At 40.9% G+C, this 13,869-nt stretch overlaps 1 protein-coding gene across 3 annotated transcripts in view; it reads left to right on the forward strand.

Annotated features, from left to right (window-relative positions):
* The window catches only part of NCK2 (NCK adaptor protein 2), a 95,929-nt gene extending 87,269 nt beyond the window's left edge, over positions 1-8,660 (forward strand). For all 3 annotated transcript variants that reach the window (XM_089681266.1, XM_089681268.1, XM_089681267.1), the window contains 2 exons: positions 4,682-5,403; positions 7,576-8,660. In XM_089681266.1, the coding sequence (XP_089537392.1) occupies positions 4,682-5,403; positions 7,576-7,770 (917 nt within the window). In that variant the 3' untranslated portion in view covers positions 7,771-8,660. The remainder of the gene's footprint in view (positions 1-4,681; positions 5,404-7,575) is intronic.
* The last annotated feature ends 5,209 nt before the right edge of the window (positions 8,661-13,869 follow it).

Here is a 13,869-nt window from a genome sequence, read left to right on the forward strand (position 1 = left end):
GTACCCATATTGAATTTTTATCTTTTATTTTTTTTTTTCTTCACACAAATAGAGCTTTTTTTTGGTGGTATTTAATCACCACTGGGTGTGTTTTTTTTTTTTTTTTTTTTTTTTTTTGCGCTTTAAACAAAAAAAGAGCAAAACACTTAGAAAAAAAATGTTTTTCTTTTTCTATTATACAATTTTGCAAACAGGTAATTTTTCTCCTTCACTGATGTGCATTGATGAGGCAGCACTGATAGGTGGCACTGACTGGCGGCAGTGCTGGGCACAGGTGGGTGGTACTGCTGGGCACAGGTGGGTGGCACTGCTTGGCTTTATTATACGGCTTGCTTGTAGGCACTGTGTAAACATCTCCTAAACGTGCACCGTTTAGGAGATATTTACTTAAGTAGCAGCTGGTGACTTTACTGTCACATACGTGCTGCGCTCTGATGTCCATTCAGAGCTCTGTCCTGCAGCCATGACACCCATGCACATGCGTTGGGAGTGAAGTCATCACGGCTTCTCCATTCAACTGGCTGCCTGAGAACCCGGAAAGAAGGACAGAGGTGGGGAAGGAAGAGAGAGCTTCAACTCGGATGGGCATTAATGTAGTGCCCCTTGGTAACTGCTTCCTCTTGCCTGGTAGCTTCTAGACACGGAGGGAGAGGTTCATACACCTAGGTGTGCTTCAGACCCTGCAAGAAAAACAAAGCAGCTGTGAAGAACAGACTGCTAAAGTAGGTAATGAATCAGCCATGCAAAGTAGCTTATATGAAATATAACAAGTCTTTATTAATGATCACAGATAAAATAGAGATATATCTTCCAGTCTTGAAAATCCTACATAACCACCTGTTAAAACACCATAATAAAATCATACAGTCCGGATTGCAGTGCGGAGGTGATAGCCTATTGTAAAAGGTGAAGTATTAAGAGACACTAGTGCTAATAGTTTCTTAATAGAAGGTTAGATTTAAGGAACAAGTACAATTTACTTCCCCTGAGTAAACTACAATCAACAAAATAGCGTGTAATATTGAATACAGTAGGAAACTTAACCAATGTGCTATAATCTCTAAGGAATTCAAGCAGAATGAAAGTCTATCAGGCATAGGCGGACCCTAATTGGAATCCACAGTGTAGATGTATACAGCTGCAGAGATTTCAAGCCATTGTCGGTTAGAAATAAACATGCATGTAATGTCCATCGATGCAATGGTATAGAAGCAGAGATCTCTTGAATGAAGCTCAAGCTAAATGTTCTATAGGTTGATCCATCCAGAAGTGCAGACATTAAGCATATATTGGAAACCGCAAATGTAATGGCAGCCATGAAGGCCATGCTGACTCACATCTGCATCTCACACTTACTACTACCAGATTTTGTTTCAGACCCTGCATAGCAAGTAAAGATTGTCTGCGAAGGGTTCAGGACTGGATTGTCGCCAAGCAGATCGCACTTATCACCTTCTGCAGGCATCCTTTGTTGTGAACAAGGAATGCTTTTTGAATTCAGGGGCTGGTCCACCTGGAGTTAGGCCCTCTTTCCTTGGCTGATTTTAAGCATCTTGGAGAAGATTTTTTGGACATTTTTCCCTTGGTTAAATTTATTCAGGCAATTTGCAGTACTGCTAAGAATCCATCCATCGGATTCCACATATGCTGACTTTTTGCTGGAGCAGTGGGATCAGAAGCATTTCTAGTCCTATGGCTTTAGGTTTGGAATAGGCAGGTTTGTCCTTCAGCAGGATCCCCCTGGGGTTACCCAGAACCACCTGTTGCATACCAGAGAGGATGTTTTACCTTCATCCTCAGTTTCATCTGGTTGTTCCTTAGGCTAAGGTATATCTTTCATCTCCTGCCTACCCTGGTGGAGATGCTTCCTTTAGTCCTAATCTTTCAATTATGATAACTTTGTGAGATGAAAAATTCCTGAGTTTTGTGGCAGATTCAGAGCTCACCTCATACCCCTAAAGTGCTCTAGCTGATTCAGGTTTTCCCTAATGAGTCTTGCTTGGCGAGATTTGTTTGGCTAGATAATCTTTGGACACAATTCACATCCTTTGATCCTAGGGAGTCAGGGGTCTGAAGGTTTTTCCCTTGTGGGATCTACAGTATTTCTTCTGGGGCTTGTCCTCATTCATTGATTTATCTCTGGTCTTTTTTTCCTACATGGGAATCTGTTGTCCCCTCTGAATTCTGGTTAATTAGCTTTGCGCTTGCTCCAGATTTCTGTATTCCCTTCTGTGTGGATCATTCTCCTTTTTGGTTGTGACCTTTTTCTATTTAGCCTCAAGCATCAGGACTGTCTGCTCCCCCATTCGTGTTGGCAGGTTCTCCTATTTTAGTATGGGGTTTTGGTTTATTTTAAATCGATATTAAACACAAACCAAAAATGTAATATGTTTTCACCTGGCGATCTGGCCAGTAGCATACCTCCTGTATCAGAATGCCTCCTCCACTCTGAATAAATGAACACGGGATATATTTGGACAGCAGCATTGGCATTCTGGGGGTGGGGAATTGTTAGATGTCACCGATTTTAAATTTTGCAAGAGAGCTTGTTCTGTTGAAAAGCAACAGATTTACTGGCTAGATCACCAGATGAAAATGGAGAGCCTAAAAAAAAAATCACATTCATCACATCTAAGAAATAAGTAAGCTGCAACATAATGAGTGTTGGCTTTTGGCTTTAATACCACTTTAACCATTTGAGCTCTGGAAAGGTTCTACCCTCTTCAAGCCCAGTGCATTTTTTTGCTATTCAGCACTGCGCTACTTTAACTGGCAATTGCACTGTCATGCAACTCTGTACTTTAATGACATTTTATGTAATTTTTTCACACAAATAGAGCTTTCTTTTGGTGGTATTTGATCACCACTGTGTGGTTGTTTTTTGTTTTTTTGTTTTTTTTTATTGTATAAACAAACAGCAAAAATTTTTGTGAAAAAAGCAATATTTTCTACATTCTATTATAAAACATATCCAATAACTAAAATCTAATTTCTTTGTATATTTTGGCCAAAATGTATTCTGCTACTTGTCTTTGGTAAAAAAAAAAATAAAAATAAATAATAAATCCCACTTAAGTGTATATTAGTTTGTATGAAAGTTATAGCGTCTACAAGCTATGGTGTATATATACTGGAATTTATGCAGCTATAATGCTATATTGGTAATGGCATTGATCAACAACTTATAGTGAGACTGTGTTACTGTGGTGGGCAATCTGGAGCTAACTGACGCTGGGACCGGGATCTGCATGAACTGACGCTGACATCAATAGCGACACTAATACAGTGATCAGTGCCAATACTGTACACTGTCACTATACTAATGACACTAGTTGACATCTATGGGCAATCAAGGCTAGTTCACACCATGTGCGTTCCAGTGCTTTTTTTTTTTTTTCGGCATTCAAAATGCATGGAAAGCAGGTTACATTGCTTTCAATGGCATAGTTCACACCATTTCTTGCAGTTCCTGTGTGTTCCGGTTCCAGAACTGGTAGAGTCCTGCCTGACTCCCTGTTCACTGGGCTACCTCTACACCAGCTATTTCCCCTTCAGTTTATCATGAGTGTTGCTGCCAGACTTCTCAACCTTACCAACCATTCAGTGTCTGCTGTTCCTCTCTCCCAATCCCTCCACTGACTTCCTATTGCTCAATTAATAAAATGTAAAATATTTACAGCTTCTTACAAAGCCATCCATAACTCTGCTTCCAGTTGCATCACCAACCACGTATCAAAATATCAACCAGACTGACCACTTTGCTCCTCCCAAGACCACTTGCTCTATATCTCCCTTGTCGCTTCTTCTCATGTTCGTGTCCTGTCCTGAACTTCACCAGAGCCTGTCCCAACTTTTGGAACTGCCTACCCCAACCATGGGGGTATGGCTATCTCCTACTCTGCATTTAGACGATCCCTGAATAATCATTCTCACACAGCTTGCATTTGTATCAATTCCCCTTCTCTTCTCCTAACCTAAATGTAACAGAATTCCAGTGTCACCCAATAAGCTGCAATAAAATTGTATGGATAGAGCACAAATTCACTTTATTTACAGTAAAGCTGTGTAGCTTCTTTGAATATATATGCAAGGTTTTCTTCAGCTCCAATGTACATATGAATTATATTTTTAACCTGATTCACTTGCAGTTTACTGCAACGTCCTGTATTGTGGTTTTCTTGCTTTACAATGTACATATTTAATATCAATTATTTAGGAGGGGAATTTTGCAAGACATACTTCATGATGGCAGCATAATGACACTTCCAGTAACTGTCAGATCCTTTATGAAGTTCAGTTCCCAGGCTGGCTTGAATTGCCTGATCATTGGATTGACCATCCTTTTAAGACCTACTGTTGGCCAGTGAGACTGCCTATCAAAGTGAACATCCAGTATTAAATCTTTTGAAAGTGGGAGGGGCCAGGCTCTTAATGTGTTAATAATCAAGTGCTCAGGGATTCAAGTTATTAAGTGTATGTTGTGCTTACAGTACAGTTGTGTATAGTTTGTGAGGATACCCATATTTGCTCACTAAATATGTAGGCTCTGTAGTGCAGTTATTGTGTTCATGTACATTATTGGGCAGTATGTACAGTGCTGATGTTTTCATTTACTAAAGGGTCATTACTGTCACTTTACTATTTGGCTGCAAGCAACACATATATTCTTATTACTTTGCAGGTCTGGGTAAGACAAAGCGAAAGACTAGCACTAGAGATGCTTCACCAACTCCTAGTACGGATGCAGAATATCCATCAAACGGTACCAATGCTGATCGAATCTATGACTTAAACATTCCAGCATATGTAAAATTTGCCTATACGGCAGAAAGGGATGATGAGCTATCTCTTGTGAAGGGTGCTAGAGTCATGGTTATGGAAAAATGTAGCGATGGCTGGTGGCGTGGAACACTCAATGGACAGGTTGGATGGTTTCCATCAAATTATGTTGTGGAAGAAGTTGATGAAGCTACAGCAGATTCACCTAGTTTTCTCAGTTTGAGGAAAGGTGCATCAATAAGCAATGGACAAAACACTAAAATTCTCCATATTGTTCAGACACTATACCCATTTAGTTCGGTAACGGAAGAGGAACTGAACTTTGAAAAAGGAGAAATAATGGAAGTAATTGAGAAGCCTGAGAATGACCCGGAATGGTGGAAATGTAAAAATTCCAGTGGGCAGATTGGCCTTGTTCCCAAAAACTATGTTATAATTCTAAGTGATGGTCCTTCCATAAATAATTCACATTTCCATCAAATAAGCTACACTGGCCCTGCCTGTACAGGACGTTTTGCTGGAAAACCATGGTACTATGGAGGAATTACAAGGCATCAGGCAGAATGTGCCCTAAATGAAAGAGGAATGGAGGGAGACTTTGTCATTCGAGACAGCGAATCTTCAGTGAGTAATGCCATAATTGTCTTTTCATAATTCACTTCTCATAAAAATTAGTTGATCAATCCCTTTTTGTTAATATCAAAGCGTTTTTTAAACCTTTTTGGAATGAATATGCAAAGTGTAAAAGAAACCTGTCAGGGCATACGTGTTGTAGCCATCATTGCGGACTTGTGTTTTTTTTTTTTTTTCCCCGATGTTCCAAAGCTAGCATTTTTTTCCTTACTTTACTACTTCATGAATCAGTGACTCAGAGTGACCTTGCATACCAGGTGTCCTAACAGATAGGTTTGTTCTAGGTAATTGAATCAGTAATAAAAGAAGATGAAAGCCACCGTGTATGAACCTTAAACAAAAAGCCAGGCTATAGAGGATGTGACTTTCTCATCTACATAGTCAGTGTTTATAGGGGAATCCCTCCTGCTGAGCTATCCTGTTGGATTGCATTGCTTTAAATTTAACTTATCGTCCAAATTTAAGTTCTCTGGGTCAACTGAAAGTAAGCAATACAAAGTGATTTACACCTACCTCCTCCATGCCCTTCTCTTGAGATTTTCAGCTGAAAAGTTTGAATCCTGGAACACTGTTGTCTGTAGTTTCAAATCTAGCTAAAAAAAATCGTTTTTGACTCCAGATTAGTGGTCAGTGTGATTTCTTCAAAAACATTAATGAAAAAAAAAAAACCTCTGTGCATGACACTGCCCCCTTGCCACTGGGACCAAATGAACGCCATCCTGCATAGTAAAATGCGGTACGCTGATGTGAATGAACCCGTGAATGTTACCATATTATTACTAAGCAGTCAGAGCTTTAAAACGCTCTCACTAGGCTTTACTGAGAAATTGTTCTTCCAATTTCACAACCGAGGCACCAAAATCAAACCAAAATTTCCTTGTTTTCTGACAGCAGCCTACTAGCCTCCTGATGTTTATAAATACAGAGCAGTTGCTGTAGGCTGAAGAACAAAAAAAAAAGACATACCCCAGTGCAGAGTCTCTGTTGTGGCCTTTGAGGATGAATTACTCTACAGTAGCTACAGCGTCAGTGAGCATTTATCAGCTCTTTTACTGCTTGTTAAGAATGTCTAAATACTTTAATGTCCATAGTTCGGGCAAAGGATTATTTTAAATAAGGAAAATTTTTGATCTCACAGCTTTTACTTTGATGAGTGAGCTTCCAATTTTGCAGTGTTCACATTCTTAACGTGACACTAAGCGATATCTGTATGCTGCAAAAATAACCCAAACACATCCTGTGAGCTATGTTTCATAAATTTTGTTTCTCACTGTTTTTCTGCCTCCTTGTAATGTCCTCCGTGAGCTTGTGGAAGTCTGTTAGGGTGCCGCAGCTGCAAAGACACAGCTGCTTGTCCCAATTTGGCAGGAATGCGGGTGAGTGGCCGCGAATGCAGACTGTGTGTGTTTAGGGTTGCTCACCCATACCCACACGCCTGTCACATTTGGACCCAGCAGCTGTGTCCGTGTAGTTTCTGCATCGTAATAGACTTCCATTGGTTGCATACATGTGACACCTGGAATTCACAGGCTCTGCTAAAAAGAAAAGACCCATGCACGCTATACATCTGGACTGTATGTGTTGCCTTTCAGGAAGCCTGTAATATTCACCAACATATATAAACTAACATTATTGGAAAACTAGATGTTTATCTTCAGATCACTTAATTTGTGTCTACTAAGAGCCCTGAATCCTATGACGAGGCTGTATTCAAGGTCTTTCCAAGTTGAGAGTAATCTCCAGTCCCTCTGGAATGGTATTGTGGAATTTCAGTGGGAGGCTTGGCACTGCGCAGACATGGCTTAATCCTATTTTTGTCAGGAAAATCAAGGCCCTATATAAAGCATACATTATCCCTGCCAGGGGATCTCACTTTACCAGTACTGTTAATTTATATACTTTAGTGGGCGTGACAGGTGTACTTTGATATAGATTTTACAGGGAAGTTGTAAGTGTATGTGTGATTTGACTGCCTTCGGGCCTTTCTGGTAAGTGGCATCCTCCTGATTGCAAACCTCTACCTCAGTTGAAGAATCTTATTTATTCAAGGGTAACTTTTAGATTTGTATTAGCTTTGTAAATATAACACAATTCTAGCATAAGAAGAAGGCATTCACTTTTTAATGTGGTTTTTGATTAATGTATGTGCTTTCTGTTTTACAGCCCAGTGACTTTTCAATTTCTCTAAAGGCATCAGGGAAGAACAAACACTTTAAAATACAGATGGTGGACAGTGTCTATTGTATTGGGCAAAGGAGATTTAAGAGCATGGATGAACTGGTGGAACATTACAAGAAAGCACCCATTTTCACTAGTGAACATGGAGAAAAGTTGTATCTGGTTAAAGCATTACCATGACATCAGACTTAACTCCGGCCTCTCAAGATTCAAGCCTTAGTTCCAAAAAATAAAATACTTCCATGGAACAGAGCCATCATTACAAAAGAAACAGTCTTAAAAATACAGGTTCTTCTTAAATCACAAACACTCTTGCATAGTACTTTTATCTTTTTATTATTTGTGCGTTTGTTTCTGTCTTTTTCTGTTTGTAAGTCATCTTGCCCTCAGGTTAAAGAAAACCTCACTTAAGTGACCATTGTAAGCACTCACTGTCATGCCTTGGTTTAAAGTCTCCTATTCTGCACATGTTTACAGTACATAGCTAGCTATTGCTAGCAAGAGGAGTAGGAGGCAACTTGAAACAGTGTTAATATGCTCTAAATTTTTTATCATGTTTAAAAAAAAAAAAAAAAAATCTTTATTGAAAGACATTAGGCACAGTTGACATGCACTGAAGCTGCAGCAAATAATAATGTAGATATGCTGTATCGGTTGTGGCTGTGAATATTGTAGCCTTGTTGCTTACCAGGTAGTATACTGAGACAATGCATAGGCTCTAGAAACACTCTTTACACTGTAAAGTACTCTGCCACTGCAATACCTCCTCACCTCGCTGCAGAGTACTCCAAGTAAAGTATTGTAGCAGTACATCCAAAATTTCTTTGGTAAAAATGATTGTAGTAAATAGTTTATTTGGTATGTAATTACTACAGAAATAGTAGAAAGTGGATAAGCAAGTTATTTAATTCAAAGTTTTACATGAAAAGTAACCAAATGTGCCATCCACGTTTTTCTATTGCTCTCCTGCCTGTTATAATTATACATTCATGTATTTAATTATGAAAGTCAAATGTATGTGTAGCTGACTGTCTATGCTAATACAGACAAATAAACTTTGTTTTTTGAAATGCTTTTTTTTTTTTTTTTTTTGCACTTTTAAAATGTATTTTATGGTACTCAGTTTCTTTAGACCAGGGGTGTCCAAACTTTTTTCAAAGAGGGCCAGATTGGATGAAGTGAACATGGTGGAGGGCCGAACATTTTTCCAAACATTCTTTGAACCATTACAATTAAATGCAAATAAATTATTTTATGCCAAGTTACCGTATTTTTCGCCGTATAAGACGCACCTGACCATAAGACGCACCTAGGTTTTAGAGGCAGAAAACAGGGGAAAAAAAAATTCTGAACTAATGGACTGCAGACACAGTACAGGAGATGACCAGAGACTGCGGACAGCACAGGGATGACCAGAGACTGCGGACAGCACAGGGATGACCAGAGACTGCGGACAGCACAGGGATGACCAGAGACTGCGGACAGCACAGGGATGACCAGAGACTGCGGACAGCACAGGGATGACCAGAGACTGCGGACAGTACAGATGACTGCTGACCTTTGGGGAGGTGGGGAGCGGGTACCTGAATTTGACAGGTACCCGCTCTTACTTCTGCAGTTGTTCTTTGATCTTACCTGTTCGTCGATCCAGCCGCGCGCTGTCTTCCCGGCTTCTGTAATGGCGCTCGGCATGACAGCCGGGTGCCCAGTGCGCATGAGCGAGAAGCACTTGCGCTTTGTGATTGGTCCGGCGGCTTCTGGGATCTGTCATGTGTCCCAGGTACCGCCTTACCATTCACAAAAAGCACCGCTTCTTGCGCATGCGCACTTGGCACCCGGCTGTCATGCCCAGCGCCCACACTACAGAAGCCGGGAAGACAGCGCGCCGCTGGATAGAGGAACAGGTAAGGTCCCGCTGCAGAGCTGAGCGGCCGGCCCGGTATTCTGACACGGCCGCGGTGGAAATACCGGACCGGCCGCTCCATATTCGCTCCATAAGACACACTGACACACTGACATGGAGGGCCGTATTAAACCGACCCTCGGGCCGTAAATGGCCCGCGGGCCGGACTTTGGACATGCCTGCTTTAGACGTTTGATATTTAGAGATATTGCTGTTTTCATTTTCCTTGGTAAGGAAGCTGTTACGGTCTTCTATTTAAACAGTCCAATTAATGTTAAGTGAATCTGCCAGAGAAAAAAAATAAAAACAGTTGTGCCTTCAACAGCATGCAGATTCTCATTACTTTTCCCAAACCTTGGGCTATTTTGATATGTAGCCTCTGAAGCTCTGTCACCTTCTACACATTTCTGATGGTCTATTGCTGTGATGGGTTAACTCACTGACCAAAAGGAATGTAGGAGAGGCAAGACTGGGCGAGCAAGCTTGGATAAAACCATGAAGTATGGTAATCTGCAGACCAGCTTGGTTTGGGATTAGTGTGTAGTGAGGAGAACTTTCAGGCTGCTGAAAGTGCAGTACAGGCAGTCCCCAAGTTGCAAGCATCCAACTTACATACGACTTATACTTAAGAACAGAGGTAGCGTGTGGTCACGCTGGTTCCAGAAACCGTCAGGCGGCCACCTTGCTCCTCACCCTATGCTGCCACCTACTGTATTACGGACCTGTCAGCTATACCACATCACTGCATAGCCAGTTAAATATTCACTATACAAAACCTAAAAATAAATTTTTGGCTTGAGTTGCACTTAAAAATATACCTGTTCCAGCTTACATACAAATTCAACTTAAGAGCAAACCAATAGAACCTTGTTCGTAACCCAGGGACTGCCTGTATATGCAGGCAGCAATAATGTTTAAATTTTTCTGTTTTTTTTCCCCTAACAGACTCACTTAAAAAAAAAAAACAATCACTCTATGAAGGATGCCAACTTGGGATCCATGCACACTAGCGTTTTTATAAAGTAAAAACAGCTAGAAAAAAACACTATATGGAAAAATGCTGATAATAGTGTTTTTGTACTGGTTTGTAATAGCGTTTTAGTAGTGTTTTAGGAGCATTAGCATTTTATTAGTGTTTTTACAGTTCATGAAGGAAAAAAAAATGCTTGAAAAAAGGTTTTAGGAGCTTTTTTGTAGCGTTTAGGAGAATTTAGCATTTTCTTCCTGCTGGGAAAACACTCCCAAAAACTCTGCAAAAACTTTTTTTTTTCCCCTTTCCCTGCTTCTAAACCCTGAAGCTTGGAAAACGCTTCTAGCATAAAATAGTGTGCATGGAAACATAGGATAACACGATTAGCTTTTAAGAGCTACAAAAATGCTCAATAGTTTCTAGGAGCTTAAAAAAAAAAATGCTAGTGAGCTTGGACACTTAGAATAGCAAGATTTTGTTACTCGGGCATTTTAGATGATCTCTGTGCATGCAGAGTTCAGTAAATACTAAAGAGAGGTTGAGACAGCCACAAACCTATATCAACAGAAGTAGAACTTTTTTGTGCACTCAATTTGACATTTCGGGGCTCTGTAACCATACTTTACTGTGACTCTTTACAGATTCTTATGATAAAGTACAAGGGTTCTACCCATCGCTCTCTCTGATGAGCATAAGATAATTGCATGTTCCTGTGATCATGCAGAATTCTTGCGTTGTGCAGCCAGTACTGAGAAAGCAGGAATATCCTAATGACAAATATTCTGATTACATGTATACAGGTAAAATAAATGAGTTATTTATCAGTATATAATTATTATTGAAGACTTTATTTTACAAAGAGTATGTGCTAATAGAGAAGCAACTGGGGCTGGATGCCATTGTTTAGGGTCAATCTTGTCTTATATAAAACATAAAAAATGTGCTTTGTGGGTTTCTGACTGAAAGAACAGATTAAACAAAGCTAACCAGATCTGCACCTGGTAGGGGGAGTATACTGTGTGGATGGTGAATAAAATAGAAATCTAAAAAGATCTATGTGTCTGCCCATTGAAAATAACCCTTTTTCATATTGCTCAATATATAAAAGTGACTGTAATTACAGAGCTAAATAAAGCAGACCATTGATACCCACCTGTCTTTGCACATGCTGCTGAACTAGTGGGTTGAATGAATAAAAAAAAATCCATTCACCTCGTCCACACGCTGTGGATGGGGGAAATCAATCCTGCTATATAATACAATGAATAATATTGTCAGTTATAGCCAGTTATACTTGCCTGTATTAAGTGAACTTGGCCTCATAGTGCCTTAGCTGAGATCAAACACCTTGCCTTATCTTGTGTCCATCCTGCTTGCAATTTATTAAGGGCAGAACACCACCATGTTTCATTTTATTAGCTTTTAATTGAACTATTGTCTAAACCCCCCCACCCATCCAAGTATAAATTCAGTACAGTCCTTGGGACGGCTGGTGAGGGGACAGGCTGGCAATCCTTGCGCAAAGTGTCATTATGACACTAAGTGCACAGCTCTTTGACTAAGACAAGTACAAACAGTGCTCCAACCCAAGTAGTCTGCAAGTGCTCCTTCCTCTCTTACCTCTTTCCCTCAGCCTTCCTTTATTTCTCCTCTCTCCAGCATACTCTTGTTAACTCTTTGTTGCTATAATGCCCTCTCTTCTCAAACTCTCTCTTCTTTACCCCTTCTCCCCACCCCACAACCTGTACATATCACCCTCACTTCTGCCCTCTCAATATCATTGCACTTATCTCCTGCTCTCTCTTGGTCCACATAATGTTACCACTACAAAATCACTGTGGTATTTGCCCTCATATAAATCCCCTTCCCACCTCACCTCCCTCACCCTCCTATTCCTACTAACTTCTGGAGACATCGCCCCAAACCCTGGCCCCCCACCATCAAACTCCAACCCACAGAAGTAGCATCCTCTCCGCTCTGGCCTCAGCCGCAACCCTCACTCTTATCTCAATTCCCCTGCTTTCATGCGCCACACCCTCCCTCTTATGTGCCTTCACAAATACCCGCTCAGCCTTTAACAAACTTTCTACTATCAATGACCTCTCCCACTCCCTCAACCGACTTGCTTTTACTGAAACCTGGCTCAAGGATTCCGACTCTGTCACTCAGCTGCACTCTCCCATTGTGGCCTCCTCTAGACTCACTCACCCAGACCCAGTGGACAAATAGAGGGCGGAGTTGGACTTCCTTCCCCACAAAGCATGTTCCAGGTTCTTCCTGCCCCTCCGTCTTTGTCCCTCTGGTCTTTTGAAGTGCTTTGTATTCGTCTCTTTTCTCCTGTTTGTCTGAGGATCGCAGTCATCTACCGGGCCCAGTTTCACACTTTTCTTGATGACTATTCGGCATGAATAACATACTTTCTATCCTCTGAGGTGTCTGCCATCAACCTTGGTGACTTTAACATCCCAGTCAATGTTCACATCTCAGCCACTTCTCAACTACTCAACCTAACTTCCTCCTTTAACCTAACACAATGGACACAATCCTCCACACACTCTAACGGCAACACCCTCAACCTTGTATTCTCCCACCTATGCACTCCCTGTAACCTCTCTAACACCCCCTTTCCTCTCTCTGATCACAACTTTATCAGCTTCACACTCTCCCTGCCTCCTACCTCCCATGCCTCCAATCAGCAAACTTCTACCTGTAGAAACCTCCCATGCTTGCCTCCAGGACTTCTCGAGAGCCTCTCCCATCCTCTGGAACTGCCTACCACAGCATGTCCGGTCAGCCCCCACCCTGTCTGCCTTTAGACGATCTTTGAAAACTCACTTATTCAGGGAAGCCTACCCCGCCTCCGCCTAGGAACTGTACTTGAATCACCTCCACCAGATAATTCCCTGCAGCTATCACCTTTTTGTATCACCTCTCCCTTCCTTTAGATTGTAAGCTCCAGGAGCAGGGCCCTCATATTCCTTCTATACTGAAATGTATTGAAATTGTACTGTCTCCCTTATATTGTAAAGTGCTGTGCAAACTATTGGCACTATATAAATCCTGTATAATAATAATAGCCAACAGGCTGGATGTACAGATGTTGATTGATAGGTTGACTTGTACACAACCAGCTAGTCCATACGTGGATCAAAATTCTGCTGGTTCCTGCTTCACTGGCCTAATTTCAATCCATGTATGGCTGGCTTTAAAGTGCACCTGTACCCAAGCTGTGAGCATTAAACTATTTATACTGTATATTCTTAATTAGTAGAGATGCTTTAAAGCAACTGTCATCCACTTTTTTTTTTTTTTTTAGCTAATGTATTGTGAAGCAGCTCATTCTCAAACCTCTGAAGTCCTGTTTTAAGTTGATTTCTAACTGTTTAGATATACCAGCTGTTTGTTA

This window comes from Staurois parvus, unplaced genomic scaffold (assembly GCF_062004578.1).
Source record: "Staurois parvus isolate SC_StPar_1 unplaced genomic scaffold, SC_StPar_1.0 ptg000262l, whole genome shotgun sequence".
Classification (NCBI taxonomy): domain Eukaryota; kingdom Metazoa; phylum Chordata; class Amphibia; order Anura; family Ranidae; genus Staurois; species Staurois parvus.